The sequence below is a fragment of the Hipposideros armiger genome, unplaced genomic scaffold (assembly GCF_001890085.2).
Source record: "Hipposideros armiger isolate ML-2016 unplaced genomic scaffold, ASM189008v1 scaffold_34, whole genome shotgun sequence".
In the NCBI taxonomy this organism is placed as follows: domain Eukaryota; kingdom Metazoa; phylum Chordata; class Mammalia; order Chiroptera; family Hipposideridae; genus Hipposideros; species Hipposideros armiger.
In genome coordinates this window covers 398164-412295 of record NW_017731384.1, presented here as the reverse complement: position 1 = coordinate 412295, position 14132 = coordinate 398164, and the positions used below count along the sequence as shown (strand labels likewise).

General features: G+C 51.8%; 1 protein-coding gene and 1 long non-coding RNA gene across 2 annotated transcripts in view; one reads left to right on the top strand and one right to left on the bottom strand.

Annotated features, from left to right (window-relative positions):
- Nucleotides 1-1995, bottom strand: part of CRHR1 (corticotropin releasing hormone receptor 1) — a 50501-nt gene extending 48506 nt beyond the window's left edge. Inside the window, exon 1 of the mRNA XM_019637642.1 lies at nt 1432-1995. Coding sequence (XP_019493187.1) covers nt 1432-1503 — 72 coding nt within the window. The 5' untranslated portion in view covers nt 1504-1995. The remainder of the gene's footprint in view (nt 1-1431) is intronic.
- Nucleotides 1996-2044: 49 nt separating this feature from the next.
- LOC109380326 (uncharacterized) lies at nt 2045-6499 on the top strand. Its single transcript, XR_002123437.1, has 2 exons — nt 2045-2201; nt 2997-6499. It is a non-coding gene; the product is annotated as an uncharacterized LOC109380326 (long non-coding RNA).
- The last annotated feature ends 7633 nt before the right edge of the window (nt 6500-14132 follow it).

The following is a 14132-nucleotide window of genomic DNA, read 5'->3' as shown; positions in this document are numbered from 1 at the left end:
CTGTGCCTCAGTAATAATTCCTACTTCCTAGGGATTAAAGGATGTAATATTTGCAAAGCAGGTAGAACAATGCCCAGCAAGTTGTGCATGGTACATAAAGGAAAGAAAAAAAGAATTATTTAACTGAAACCAGCATCAGCTGCCCAGTCATTCACTGCCTCCAACTCATGCAGTTATTTACTGAGCACTTAGTGAGTTCATTAGGCCAGACATAAAGGGTACATACCTCACCATCTAATAGGAAATACACACACACAATAACAACAGAAAAAATATGTTTTTCTTTTAGGAAAACATGATCATTTTAAGCAGTGATTTGTACATGATTCTAAGAAAGGCCAAAGGAAAGAATATTTACCTATTACCAAGTAAACTTAAAAAGAAACAAAAACAAACAAACAAACAAAACCCTACAGTTCAATACTTTGAATCCATTTAAGACACTGAATTCAGTCTGATTTGTGAATTTAGACCAAGGCCGGGAGTACACACCAGCCTTTTGGAAAAAATTCCCATTCAGTGCCACCTATTCAACCTCTCTGGATATTTTTCTTCTTACCTCCCTCTCCAGGTCTCCTTGATCACCCAGAAAATAATCTCTGGGTTTACCCCCCACCCTACTCAGTTAATGGGTGGAGAAGGGGATATGGGTTCAATCAGACCAACCCTCAGTCATTTAAAAAAAACAAAAAACCACCACATAAATATTTGGGACAGGGAGAGAGCACGGAGAAACCTCGGTAACTGGTAACCTCACAACTGATGAACTGAGAACAGTTGTGTTTTAAAATCTTGGTGGTTTAACTCAAACCACTTTGTGAGTTGGTATACGTAGTTGGTTTAATAACTGATGGAAAATAAAATTAAGTCAATCCGCACCCCTCCCCAGAATCCATTCAAAGATTTATTTTTGAATGTAATCGCTTTTAAACGCACCGAACCCAGTCAAGCTGGTGTCTGCTTGTGTCTGTTTGTGGCTCAAGCCGGTCCATACCGACCCTGCCGAGTCCGGATCCTCCAGCGAGAGCCATGCGGGGCTCCCCCGCGGCGGCGCGTAGGCCCACCCGCCTCTGCCTCTGTCTGCTGCTTACGTGCCCACACCCTGCAAGCCGAACCGTTTTGGGAAGCGCTGGGCGCTGGGAAGTGGAGGCTGTCACTAGCTGCGGGCCGGACAGTCTACCCCCAGCCTTTCCGAGACCCACACCGCCGCGGGCAGCCCCCTGCCACCCCCAAACTTCAGCCGGCAGACGCTGGACGTGAGGTCTGGCGACTTTCCTAAACTCCAGGTGCCAGAATCGCTTTGCCAGATCCCGGGCAGAAGCGAGCCGGCGCGGCCCACTGCGCAGCGCCGGTACTGGGAGTGCAAAGACTCGGAGAGCGAGCGCTGCGCTCCCGCCGGCGGGCCGAGCGCCGCAGAGGAACAGTACCCACCTCCGACTGCGCCGTCTCCTCCGCGGAGATTGCGATATTGATCAAGGGCTCGGAGGCGCGGGTGATATTCATCTCCCTGGACTTGCAGCTTTCCGCGGAGGGGAAGGGGCAGGAAGGAGCTCTCAGGAACAGGGCGGGGGCGTGCAAACAAGGGTAGCTGATGAGAGGGTACTGGGACGCGCAGGGAGCTCATCTCCAGAGCCTCCTGTCCCGGGGCCGGGGTCTGCCTGGGAGGGGTAGGAGGTGGAACCGAGCTGGGACTCCCAAAGCCTAAAGCGATTCTCGGCACAGAGCTGGTTACCCGGGTGGGCGGACCCACTCCTCCGCCAACATCCCGGCAGCTTCGCCACCACGATTTATTTTTTCACCTGTGTTGTCCTCCCTCCCACCCAACGCCGGCTCCAAAGGTCCACGGAGAGGGAGTTGGGCTGCCCCTCAAATCCCAGCCGCGCCCAGACCTGTGTGCAGCTCTGCCCAGTGACCCCACCACCACCGCCGCCAGCACCACAGCCCACCCACGTCCCCCGCCGGCCCGGGGCTGGGGGCGCCCGCGCTCGAGAGCAGACCGGTTCGCTCTTACCTTGACGAGCCGTAGCTGCGGGTGCTGTCCCATCCTTGGGCCGCTGGGTCACCGTCCTGGGTGCTTGGGTCCCTCGGACATCCCAAAGGGGCGGGCCGGTGGTTGCGGGCTCAGGAGGATGGGGTGGGCGGCCCGGCTCCTCTGTCGCTGCCCGGCCGGGCCAAGCGTGCTCTCGCTTTTCTCTTCCCGGGTAAGTCCGGCCGCCGTTTCCTGACTCAGCCCCGCTGGCAATAGCCTCTAGCCCGCCGGGAGCCCGCCGCCTCCCGCTGGGTCCACGCCGCCACTCGCCTCGGCTCCCCGCCCCCTCGCCGCGGCGTCCCCTCCTCTCAATACCCCTCCCCTCCCCTCCCCTTCAGTCCCTCCTCCGCACGTCGCCCCTCTGCTCCCTCCTCCACCTTGCCTCTGTCCCCTCCCCTTCCCCCGGTCGGCTCCCAACACCCTCGCCGCGCTGACCCCCTTTCCCGACTCCCAGGCTTGCGGCAGTCGGCGGGGCGCGCTACCAGCGGTGGCGGCCGCCGCAGCCCGGGGAGAAGTCGGAGCTTTCGGGTCGGAGCGGGGGGGTGGGGGTGGGGGGGAAGGAGGGGGACGAGAGACGGGAAAAGAGGCAGCCTCCGGCCTCTCTCCCGGCTTGAGGTCGGGGCCTGGGGAGTCCAAGGCAGTCTGGGGGAGACTTGAAGGACTCAGGTGAATCTCGAGACTATTGAGCGAGACTATTGGAGGCTGGGGAATAGGGCAGCCCCTAATGAGCAGAGCCGCCGCGGAAACCGGGTGAAGAAATGGGAACTGCGTTTGGGCCGTTCCCGCCCTGAAGCGGGCCGGGAGAAGCTCTCCGCCGCTCCCCCTTCAGCAGGGCGGGGGCGTTGGGCCGGACCCCCAGCGCCTTTAGCACTGACACGCCAGGGGCTCGCAGAGACTCGAAAACTCTGCGGGAGGAATCCTTTTCGTTCGTTCACTGAACTCCTTCATCCGTTCATTTATTCTACAGACTAACTGCCTGTCCAGTTTGGGCAAGGGGCTGAACCTGGGAACCCCAAGATGATGGGGAGACGGCGGTGCCCGGCAGGATTAGCCGTCATCTTACCATCGCGGAGGGGAAAGCCGAGCGCGCATTGCGCTACAGTGGGGAAAGCAACTAGGAATCCAGTGGGCAGCGCGCGGAGGAGGCCACAGCGCCCCCTTTCGGCCGAGCCCTCGGGGTAGGGTCAGCCGCCCCGCCAAACCTTGGGGTCTTCATCCGGTTTGGATCCTTAGCTTCCCAGCGCACCTCCAGCTCTGGAAAGTAGCTCCTGCCTCTTCCAGCCCCTTAAACTTTCCCCTCCAGACCTTCCAGTTGGACAGAACTTTTGACTTCTCCTACCTCTTCCTTCTAACCGCCAGAGCTGAAAAGGGAGGTAGAGAAATCACTCTTCCCTGCAGGGCCTCGGCCTGCTAAGCCGCAGCCGGTCCAGAAGAAGCGTCCAGGGGAAGCGGCAGCACTTCTGCTGGAGTACGGTCGCAGAGTGGTGGTCAGTAGGCTTTGACATCAAACGCGGAACCTAACTGCCCTGGATTCGGTGCCCAGCCTTTCCCAATCCCCTCTTCCCGTCCATCCGCTCACTTAGCGCATTGGGCAAGAGCCAGTGCCTTCATGGGTCCAACCGATTCCTCTTTTCAAAAGGGAGTTGTTGTAAGAGGTTCACCACGCACAGTTGACTTGTGAGGAAACTGAGACTCACAGACAGGTGGTGACCTATTCAAAGTCGCACAGCTGGGAAACCTAGCCCTCAGCCTCCTGATCCCGGCCCCCCAGCTCGAAGTGCCTGGAGGGCTGGCCCTGAAGGGGTTTGGGACTTTGTAGTGGGGAAGGGCGTTGCCCAGGCAGCCAACTGGTCACACTGGCTTAGCCACACAGGGTGGCACTTTCTAGATGAAGCACTCAGTTGGGAGTCTTGCAAAACCCCATTTGGTTAGTGCCCCAGAGCTTGTCAGGCTGAGTTTGGAACTAACTCGTCCCAATCAATCCCAGAAGAGAAGGACGCACCAGCCCAATTGCCAATTTATTGTTCTCAACCAAAGATAAATGCAGGGCAGGCTAGCGTAGTGCAGGTTCTGGAGTCAGACAGCCAGTGTTAGTCTTGGCTCTTCCGCTTACAAGCTGTATGAACCTGGGAAATTATTTAACAGTGCCTCCATTTTCTCATCTGTAAAATGGGGGTAGGAATACCTACCTCATAGGGTTTTAAGGAGGTTCAATTAAGTTATTATTTTTAAATGGCTTAGAATGGTGCCTGGCACATAACAAAAGCTTTAAGAAGGTTAGCTATAGTCGCGATCAATATCATCATCACTGAAGAGACCAGATGCTCAAATGTATGGGCAGCGTGGTCCCTCCCTCTAAGCAATTATTTGTGGAAAGCAGGATTCTTGATGAGAAGGTCACAGCAGTGGGCATGGTAGAATCAGAGGCGAGGGAGCTGGCAGGTCCCCAGGGAGGTTTGCCCAGGCCCTGCAAAGGCCTCGCTCCCCAGTCCTGCCCGACCTTGGAGCTGACTCTCCAGGGACCAGACGGCTCCAGATTTCCCTGATTCCCGGTTTCTCTCTGCTTAATAAACACCAACAAAATTTGCCTTTCTGAGCCCTGTCATCCTCCCCTTGAGTTGATCTTTAAATATGCTAATGCATCGATTAGGCTGTAATCAAGTCTTGTTCTTCCTGTTTTTTTGGCCTGGGATTCAGACCTTCTCTTTCTAAAGGGGCATCTACATATGGCACATCTCATCCCCCCTCCCCTCCCCTAGGTGGGAGGCCGAGGGCTTCTGTATCACTCCTTGACCTACTTATTTATAGTTTTGGCCTTGACCGCCTCAGGGTGTTCAGGAGAGCCACATGTGTAACACCCCTTCTGTAAAAGCATTTCATATCCCCTTTCATTTGTCCTGAAACTGCTCCCTTCCACCTTCAAGAACCCTGGCTCTCATCTGCTCCGATGCCACTGCCAGAGGTGGTCCATGCCTCCCTCACTGCACCACCTCCAGCCACAGGCACTCCAGCCTGAAGGCTCAGGGTGGTTTCCTTAGACAGCCTCTCCACACCCTCCCCAGGACAGGCTTCTGCTCCATTCCAGCATTCTCTTCCCTACCCCACCCTTCCTAGACTCTCTTCCGACCCCTTCCTGGCCTCCTCTTCCCGTCTGGGCCCAGACCACAGTCAGCTTTCATTCATTTAACCTGCCAGATTTGGGGAAAAGGGGAAATATGAGGAATCCAAGCAGGAGTAAAAGACAATTCCAAGTCCTTCCATATGTGAGACCAATTAATGATGGGTGGGACCCAGGAAAGGAAGGCTCAGCCTGTGGGGTTCCGTTGGCATTAACTATGGGTGTCCCAGTGAGGTCAATGGTCTGGAACCACACTTCTTAGCCTACTTGTGCGAAAGAACCCGTTCTTGGTTTTAAATTTTTTAATCTGTTTCAGAATGATACTGTTGCAAAATAAAGTGGGAATGAATTATTAGAAAAATGAAATAAAAAATAAAGACATGCAAAATAAAAGCCCAATTTTTAAAACTATTAGATCCAATGGACATAAAAACACCCTGTCAAATTGCTTAACAATTTCTAAATGCTCACTCTCAATTTCTGCACTTAACCTTGACACAGACTGGTAGAAAATAGTTTGCAGACAGATCATGCTTGGAATAGCACAGGTCTAGAATGCTTCTGAAGTATAAGGTCAGGAAAATGGCCTCGTGGAGGGAACAGCTTATAAAACCGCATGAACATCAAGGGAGATGGTGTTAATTACTCCATTCGTCTGTGCATTCATTCAACAAACACTTAATGAGCAGCATCTATGCGCCAGTCACTGTTGGACACTAAGGCTAATAAAGATTAATAGAACAGGGCCTTAGCCCTCAAGATGTTCACAGGTTGGAAGGGGAGATAGCCACTCTGATAAGTAATTAAAAGCTATTGAAATTAGGTTAATAATAGACCACGGGCATGGAGGCACAAATATTAATTCTGCCCAGGGCCAATGGAGAAGGTTCTACCAAGGAAGTGATGTTGTGCTAAGGTCTGGAGGCCAACTTCAATCCCACATGGCCAGCAGGCACTCAACAGATGAGTCTAAATTGTGTAAAGCACTTAGCACAGCGCCTGGTACTTAGCGAGTGCTTCCAAAGTGTTAGCTGTTTTTTATGATTAAATCTTATAAATTATCATCATCATCATCATCACCATCATCATCCAGCTAGATCCACCAAACATTGTGCTTAACTTATTATTATTCATTCTCTCATTTAGACTGATGGATAATAACAATACTAATTTGGATTTGTATGGCAGTTGGTATCATGCCCAGCTGTTTTACATTTTCTTTCTGTTTTCTTTTTATTTATTTTAAAGAAAACAGGTTTTAAATTGCCCAGCAATTAAAAGCATTCAAATGTGTATTTTCTACATAATTTATTGTTGGAGGTAATTCATGTGAAATAAAATATTAATTTTCATCATTTGCTTCAGTTCATATCTTTCTGACCAATTCTTCATTTTTCCTTCCAAAATATTGCATGACACACCTCTGAGGCAATGAGTTTTTAAACACCACAGCTAAGGACTTGGGCATTCACCTACAGCTACCTATATGCTTGTAACATGCAGGTGGGCTCCTAGTGGGTTAGTCATCTTCTACGTCAAGTTTTTGGAAAACATTCATCGTGACTACCTTCATTCATCTTCAACTCATTGGCTCTGTTGCACCTTGAAAAGCCCGCTGACAGGCCCACAGGCGCTGCTGCCAGGGCTGCATGGTCCCCATGGCTGATGGTGTCTCAGGGCCTTTCTCCCTAGGCAGCTGGGCGGAATAGCAAACACTGTCTCATTTAATCCTTATGACAACCCTGTGAATGAGGTATTAATAGCCTCACTTTACAGATGAGAACGCTAAGCTCAGAGGTTGATCCCCTGCCCAAGGTCACACTGCTAGCTTTGACATGGGCAGGATTGCAGCCTGATGTCCCCAGCTCTTGCTTCAGATATTTCCCACTGTACCACTGAGAGGTGACATGAGCCTAGACATACACACACACACACACACACACACACAAAGGAACTGTGATACCACCTATAGGAGGCCCTGGCTCCAGGAAAATTATGTTCTAGGGCCAGTCTTCCCTTTTTTCTTTTCCTAGTGGATGGACAAAGGGAAAAGCAGAGGCAAGTGAGCCACAGGACAGAGCCTGGCAATGACAGCAGGCCAGGGTGGGCCCCTCAGCCACAGAGGGCTCCTCAGGTGACCTGTCCGCTTCTCTTCCTCCCCTCAATTCTGAGTCTGTATCAATTGAGGGCAAGTGTGCTTACCCCCAGCACAATTACCATACTTCTGCATTTATTCAGTGTGGCCAAGAGGGCCACTGAGGGCATTTGTTTTTAAGACAACTTTCGAAAGGTGCACTGAAGTCCGAAGCGTTGACACCCCCGGAACATTCTGGAAGTGAAAACAGATCAGAGGTGCCAGCCAGAAGTGCAGAGTCAAAAGGAAGGGTACACACTCATATATCTTTACAGAGAAATAGCGTTCCTCTAGCCTAGGCCAGTGGTTCTCAACCTGGAGTCCTTCTGCCCCTACCCCCCACCCCCCCGCCCCCGGGGAACATTTAGCAATGTCTAGAGATGTTTTGGGCTGCCACAATGAAAGGAGAGCCACTGGCATTTAGTGGGTAGAGGCCAGGGGTGCCACTAAACATCCTACTGTGCACAGGACAGGCCGCACAGCAAAGAATTATCTAGCTCAACATATCAATAGTGCTGAGGTTGAGGCACCATGGCCTAGACAATAGATCAGTACCATGGACAGTAGAAACCGGGGCTTTCTATGGGGCTGTGATCCGAACCTAGATATTGTATTGTCTGAAAATCACAGAAAGGCTTAGGTTCCCCACTCTGCACTCCCTGAACTCCATCATTTCCAAAACATGGAGGCACTGGGGTGACACAAATGGTGGAGGGCGTTCTGCTTAAGGCTGCCCTGCTGTTAGTTCACAGTAGAGGCAGGACTCCAGGACTCTGGGGCCTGCTGTGAATCCCCCAAGCCCTCCCCCCTCCACCTCTTTTATAGGTCTAGTTTGTTCCTGTTTTCCTATTCATCAAATCCCATTTAGATCTAGGAGGGCTTTCATAGAAACCTGCTGGCCTAATGGATAAGGTGCTATTGTTTCCATTTTCCAGATTGGTACATTGAAGTCTAGAGGTTAAATATGCAATGTGCCTGTCTGTCCTCCCTAAGGGCTGTGGGCTCCCGGAGGGCAGAGAATCCCTCATTTATCTCAGCAGTCCCCGCCTCTGGCAAAGCCCTGCATCTCAGCAGATGCCAAATGCAGTGTCTGCAGTTCATGGTCAATTTTACTACTGGATTAAACCCCAGGCTCCTGCCTCCAGGGCAGCCCACTCTCGGGGAAGCCATCCTTTTCTGGATCCTTCTCATAACTAGTAAGGCACCCCGAATTCTGAGGTTGGCCTCACCCCAGCCTTGGGTGGGGTCCCCCCAAAACAGGCAGTTACAGGTTCTTGGTGGGAAGCCACAGCACAGCCTCAGCACAGCTTTTTCCGCTCCTTCCCTCCTCTTCCCTCAGGCATTAAAAAGGGCTCATGGCAGAACAGGTTCCCCTCCAGGGTCCTGGGAATGTCTTCACTGCCCCCAGAGAAGCCCACCTACACCAGCTACCCTGAGCTTCACTGGCCACTTACAATTCACAGAACAAGACAAAGACAGACTGACAGACGGATCAACCAACTGCAATACGTGTGTCTCATGTGGACCCTGATTCTAACAAATTGTAAAAAGAAAAAAAGTAAATAAACAATTGAAAATATGAGTTCTAATTAGATATTTAAAAGTGTGACAATGACATCGTGGCCATGTATTTAAAATCCGTCCTCATCTTTTAGAGACACAAACTGAAATATTTACAAATGAAATGACATGGTGTCTGGGATTTGCTTTGAAATAATATAGGAAGGGAGGAAGTGGGTGCGGATATCAAATCTGGGTGATGGGTACATGGGGTTTATAGTAACATTTTGTATATTTTTATGCATAAAAAAATTCACAGCGTATGCATGCTGCCTGGGACCACTTAGGGAGCACACAGGCCAGGTTTGCACATCATTATCTGTGGAAACTTAAGATTCCAAAGAGATATCTCTGGGACTGAAGCTAGAGATGGGGTCGGGGGAGGAAGTGAGGAGGGGGCTGAGGATGAGGAGAGGGCTCTGAGGCTGCTCTTTTGTTTGAACCAGTTTTATATATGAGCTCTAAAGGAGATCTTATTTTGGGGAACGGGCTCTGCCCAGAAGAGGAAGCAATTTTTCCAAGACCAGATATGTTGGGGGCAGAGCTGGACAGAGCCCAGTCTCCTGACTCTCGGCCTCCTGTGCTCTGCACTGCACCACACTGCCTTCCTTACAAGATTCAATGGACCTGAGGCCTAGGTCCAGTGAATGGCAGCCTGGTTGGGGGCTGGGCCATGCCACACCTGCCCTGAGGTGCCTGTGGGCATGCTGCCTCCCCGGGGCCACTCCTTGCCTGATTTCCAAAGCCAGGCCTGTGGCTCAGAGCCAGCCTCAGCTTTGCCTGCTGCCATCTGGCCAGGCCCCAGTGGCTCAGCTGGATGGAGGCCAGCACCTCCAGGCATGCCTGAGCCATAGAAGTGCTGACCAGGGCTCTGCCCACTGGCCACACAGCTGTAGCTCATTCTAGAAGGGGAAGGACTCATGCTTGTCCCTTCCTGAGTCCTTCCTGTATGACAGGACCAGCCTGAGGCCGGCCACACAGTTCCTTCCATCCTCATGTGGTCAGGGCAAGAGAGTGACAAAGGCTGAAGTTACTGGGTCCCACATGCAGGCCCAGTGTGGGAGAAGCACAGAGGGTTCCTGAGTCAGGAAGCACAGGAGGGGAGAAAGAAACAGGTAGGGGATCCACTCGCAGGAAACAGAGCCTGGCAGGACTCCTGAGGGTACAAAGGGAGAGTGGGCATATCTGTAATGAAGAAGGTCATGGTGGCTCTGTAGGGGACCTCCCATTTGCCCTTCCGCATCCACCCTCCATCTTTCCCTACCTGCTGTGTGTCCCAGGGCTGACCTTTGTGACTGCTCCAATGGGCTTCCTCTCACCCTCCCACTTCCTGTTGGGTTCAGCCAATAGGAAGCCCGGCTGTAGATCAGCAGAAGGGAGGAGAGTAAGTCCAGGTAGTTATCCACCAGCTCTCTCCCTGGTGGGTGCCCAGGGGCTGGCTGTGTCCCTTGACTGAGGGTCCCTGCTGCTCTCATGGCAACCTCCCTCCATGACTCTCCTTCAGGTGAATTCCTCATCCCCTTGTCCCTTTGGATCAAAGAAGGGATACTGCATGACCCCTTGTGGTTTGTCCATTCTGTGAAAACCTTTATAAATGGTCCCTTTAATAAACCCTTCTCAAATTATTGGATTCAAGTGGGGTGTGTATTTCCTGCTAAGATCTCGGTTGATGCAGGCTGCTTAGAGCTGAGTTTGCGAATGCAAGTACACAGTGAGTCTTTTCTTGCATGTGACCTCAGTGAACTGGAGAGATGGTGAGGCCTCCCCAGGGGGCCTGGCTGGACAGACAGGACAAGGAGTGAAGGCAGGATGTGGGGTAACCCAAAGCAAATGAGCAGAGACCCCAGTGGAGGGCAGCTGGCTGGATGCATGGTTGGTAGAGGTGTCAGGAGATCTGGGGTCTCCCCAAACCTCACTGGAAGCGTATTGTTATGGTTCAGGGGAGAACAGGAGGTGGAAGATTCCAGGAGAAAACAAGGCCAGGCTCTGCCCAAGCCTTTCCAGCTGTGCACTGCACGACTCCAGGGATGCTCTGGGTGCCTGGGCCTATGGCTGCTAAACTCCCAAGGATGTGCCCCCTTGGCTGGACACGAATCTCCTGCCAACCCACCTTCCCTGCCTTGCTCTGGGTCTCCCCTGTGAACATCCCGTGGGAGCCAGAACACATCCTGGACACCTCAAACTCCTTGCCTTGGTGCTTTCCACCATTTCTGCCAACTGCCTGGATGCCCTGACCCTCTCTAGGACAGCTAGACTCTCCTGGACTGCCACAGCACTGCAGGCCCATTGTTCTCCTGCATCAGATTCCACGTTACATTAGGATTGTGCCCCGAAACCTGCCTTCCAACCCTGGCCCAGCTGTCCACTTCCTGTGTTATGTCTTCTCTCTGGATCTCAGTTTCCTTATCTGTGAAGTGGTAGTGGTGGTGGGTGGTATATTAGGGAACCTCTCCTGTCCCTTTCAGACTTGCATAAATTCGTGGATCAACGTCCTTTGTCCCGCTGATAGATGATGCAAGAGAAAAGAGCTTGCTTAACTCATTCATCTTGTATTCCCCATGGCACCTGGCAGAGGATGCAGCCGTAAGGGTTGGATGGATGGATGGATGGGTGGGTAGGTGGGTAGGTGGATGATAAATCTCCCTGGAGTGGAGAAAAGCAATTCATTCCATGGCCCTAGTTGATAGAAATGTCCCCTGGGAACTTCCCACTGCCTCTGCCCACTTCCTGACTAATCCTGCATATCCTCATTTATAACCTGGTCTGCTGAGCAGACTAGCCCCTGAAAAGTGAAAAGTGCGTTGGGAGCCAGCAATAATAGCTCTCCTTAAAGGAACACGAGAAACCATCGGCCACAGTTACCTGTGGCTGTGAGCCTAGGGGGCTTGAGAGAAAGAAAAAGTGTTCGTTGTATTCCCTTTTGTTCTCCTTGGATTTCTCTTTTTAAAATAACATGAGTTACTTTTATAATATAAAGAAGTCTTTTGGGGGAAAAGTCGTCATTTTTTTATGACTTAAACATTGTTTTAAAGTCACGATATTTATTTGTTGCTTCCAAAGAGGAAAACACTTGTCAACTTATATCCTTTGGTACCTTTGGAATTTTGTACCATGTGAGTTCATCATCTATTAAAAAAATAAATTCAAGGGGCGGCCAGGTGGCTCAGTTGGTTAGAGGCATGCTCTTAACAACAAGGTTGCCGGTTCGATTCCCACATCGGATGGTGGGCTGCGCCCCACCACTAGACTGAAAATGGTGACTGGACTTGGAGCCGATGGGTCCTGGGAAAAACACACTGTTACCCAATAAAAGTTTTAAAAATAAATTCAAATTTAAGAAGTTACTAACCAGTATATGGATATCGTTATAGAGAAATGAGGCACTTTTACAGGCAATAACTCTCTTAAGCCTCATCACAACCCTCAATAGCCATAATTACCCCTATTTTCAAATGAGGATTAAAGGTTTGCTCAACGTTCCTTCGTTGGTGTGATGTGACATTGAGACTCACACCCAAGTTTCTAATCCTAAAGCAGGGTACTAGTGAGGCTCAGATTGCCAAATATTCTTCCATTAGAGAAAAACAAATTGGCATTTTGATGTATGACTCAGTCTCTGGAAGGTTTGTTTATTGTGAGTCAGCCCCACTGAGCTCTATCCCATTGGAGGCAGCCGAAATAACAAAATTCCCAATGCTGCAAAGCTGAGGCCAGAGACACAGGGCTAAGGGGAGCCCACCAAGCTGCCGACATGAGGGGCTCTCTGTCACATTCTAACTCCTCACCTGGACTCTAAACCCCTTAGCTTCGTCTTTGGAAATTTTACCTTAAACCTCACTCCCTCGAGGAAGCCTTCATCAGTGCCCCAGGTAACTGTGCGGCCTTCCCCTTGTCACTCAAAGCACCACAGCCTCAAGTCTGCTTTCCCTGCTGCACCCTAAGTTCTATGTCTTATTTACAACTACACTCCAGCGCACGTAGCCCTGGGCCTAGCCATAGCAGGAACTCAGTACATACTTGTCAAATGAATGACTAAACCAATGGCCAGGCCCCTGCTCCTGCCAGGCAGCCCTACTTGTGCCCCTTGCTATGTCCTGCATCTGTGCCAGTCACCAGTGCACAGGGGGTGCAGGGGAGTGCCCACAGGGGATGATGGCCACCCGAGGAGTCTGTGCTTGCCAACTCCAAGTCACTCTCCATCCGGGGACATAATGTGGGCAAAGTCGCTGCTCATCTTGTCAATGATTGAGCGTTGTCCCTCCCAGGATGCCCACCCCCAGTTCTAATTGCCCACAAGGGCCAGAAACCTGGGGGGCAGGGGGCTCCGGTGGGTGGATGAGCCACTGTCCCTCCCTGAGATGCTTGCTCCCAGGGCTGAGCTCTGACGGCGGAGCGGCAGGAGCAGTGATTGGGGAGGGGCTGTGGAGGCCTCCAGCGGCTCCGGGCCACTCCTGAGCAGCATTGCCTCTGGTATCAACTCAGCAGAGCTGAGCCCAAATTGCTCATGTCTGCGTCTCCGCCATCGTTCATCTCTCCCATCTCTCACCTCTCTCTCTGCACATCGCTGCCTCACCTCTCCCACCTCCTGAGCTGCTTCTCCCAAAATGACAGGAAGAGACCAAAGGACAGCCAGTTCCATTCTCCCCGGAGCTTGTTCAGATTTTCAATGAGCCCAGCCCCGCTCACCCACCTGACAGGCCACCCCAGCACTGCTGCCCCCGTCCACCTTCCCTCCAACGTCCCCTTCCTGACAGCTCCACCCCGCTTCTATCCTCCCCGCCTCCGTGCCCTGCCCCTCCCCCACTCAGCGAAAGGGTTTCTGCTCCAGGGCAATTGCAGCATTCCTAAACCCTGGGAAAGCCCTGCCCCACGAATGAGCCATGGCACTGCGTTTATGAATCCCAGGGCTGTCACTGACTTCCCAAACCCTTCCTCATCATTATTCCAGCGGTCCAATGGAGCCAGTGACTAGGCCCCAATGTGAGCTGGGCCTTCACAGGGTGAGGGGTGGTGATGCTGGGGACATGGCCATTTTCCTTGGAGAGCTATATAATCTTGCAAGAGCAGCTGCAACCCAAAGGGCTCCGTGTGTGAGAGGAGATGTGGCTGCTGTGAAGCCAACAGAACCGGAGTCTTGCCGGGGTCATGCCACCAGCCAGCTGTGTGACCTTGGGCTAGCTCCTTCCTCTCTCTGGACCTTGGTACTTCTATTTGTAAAATAAGGGATCCAACCACATCAGCATTTTCCAAACTGCAGTTTGCAACCCATCACAAGCTGGTGAAGTAAATTT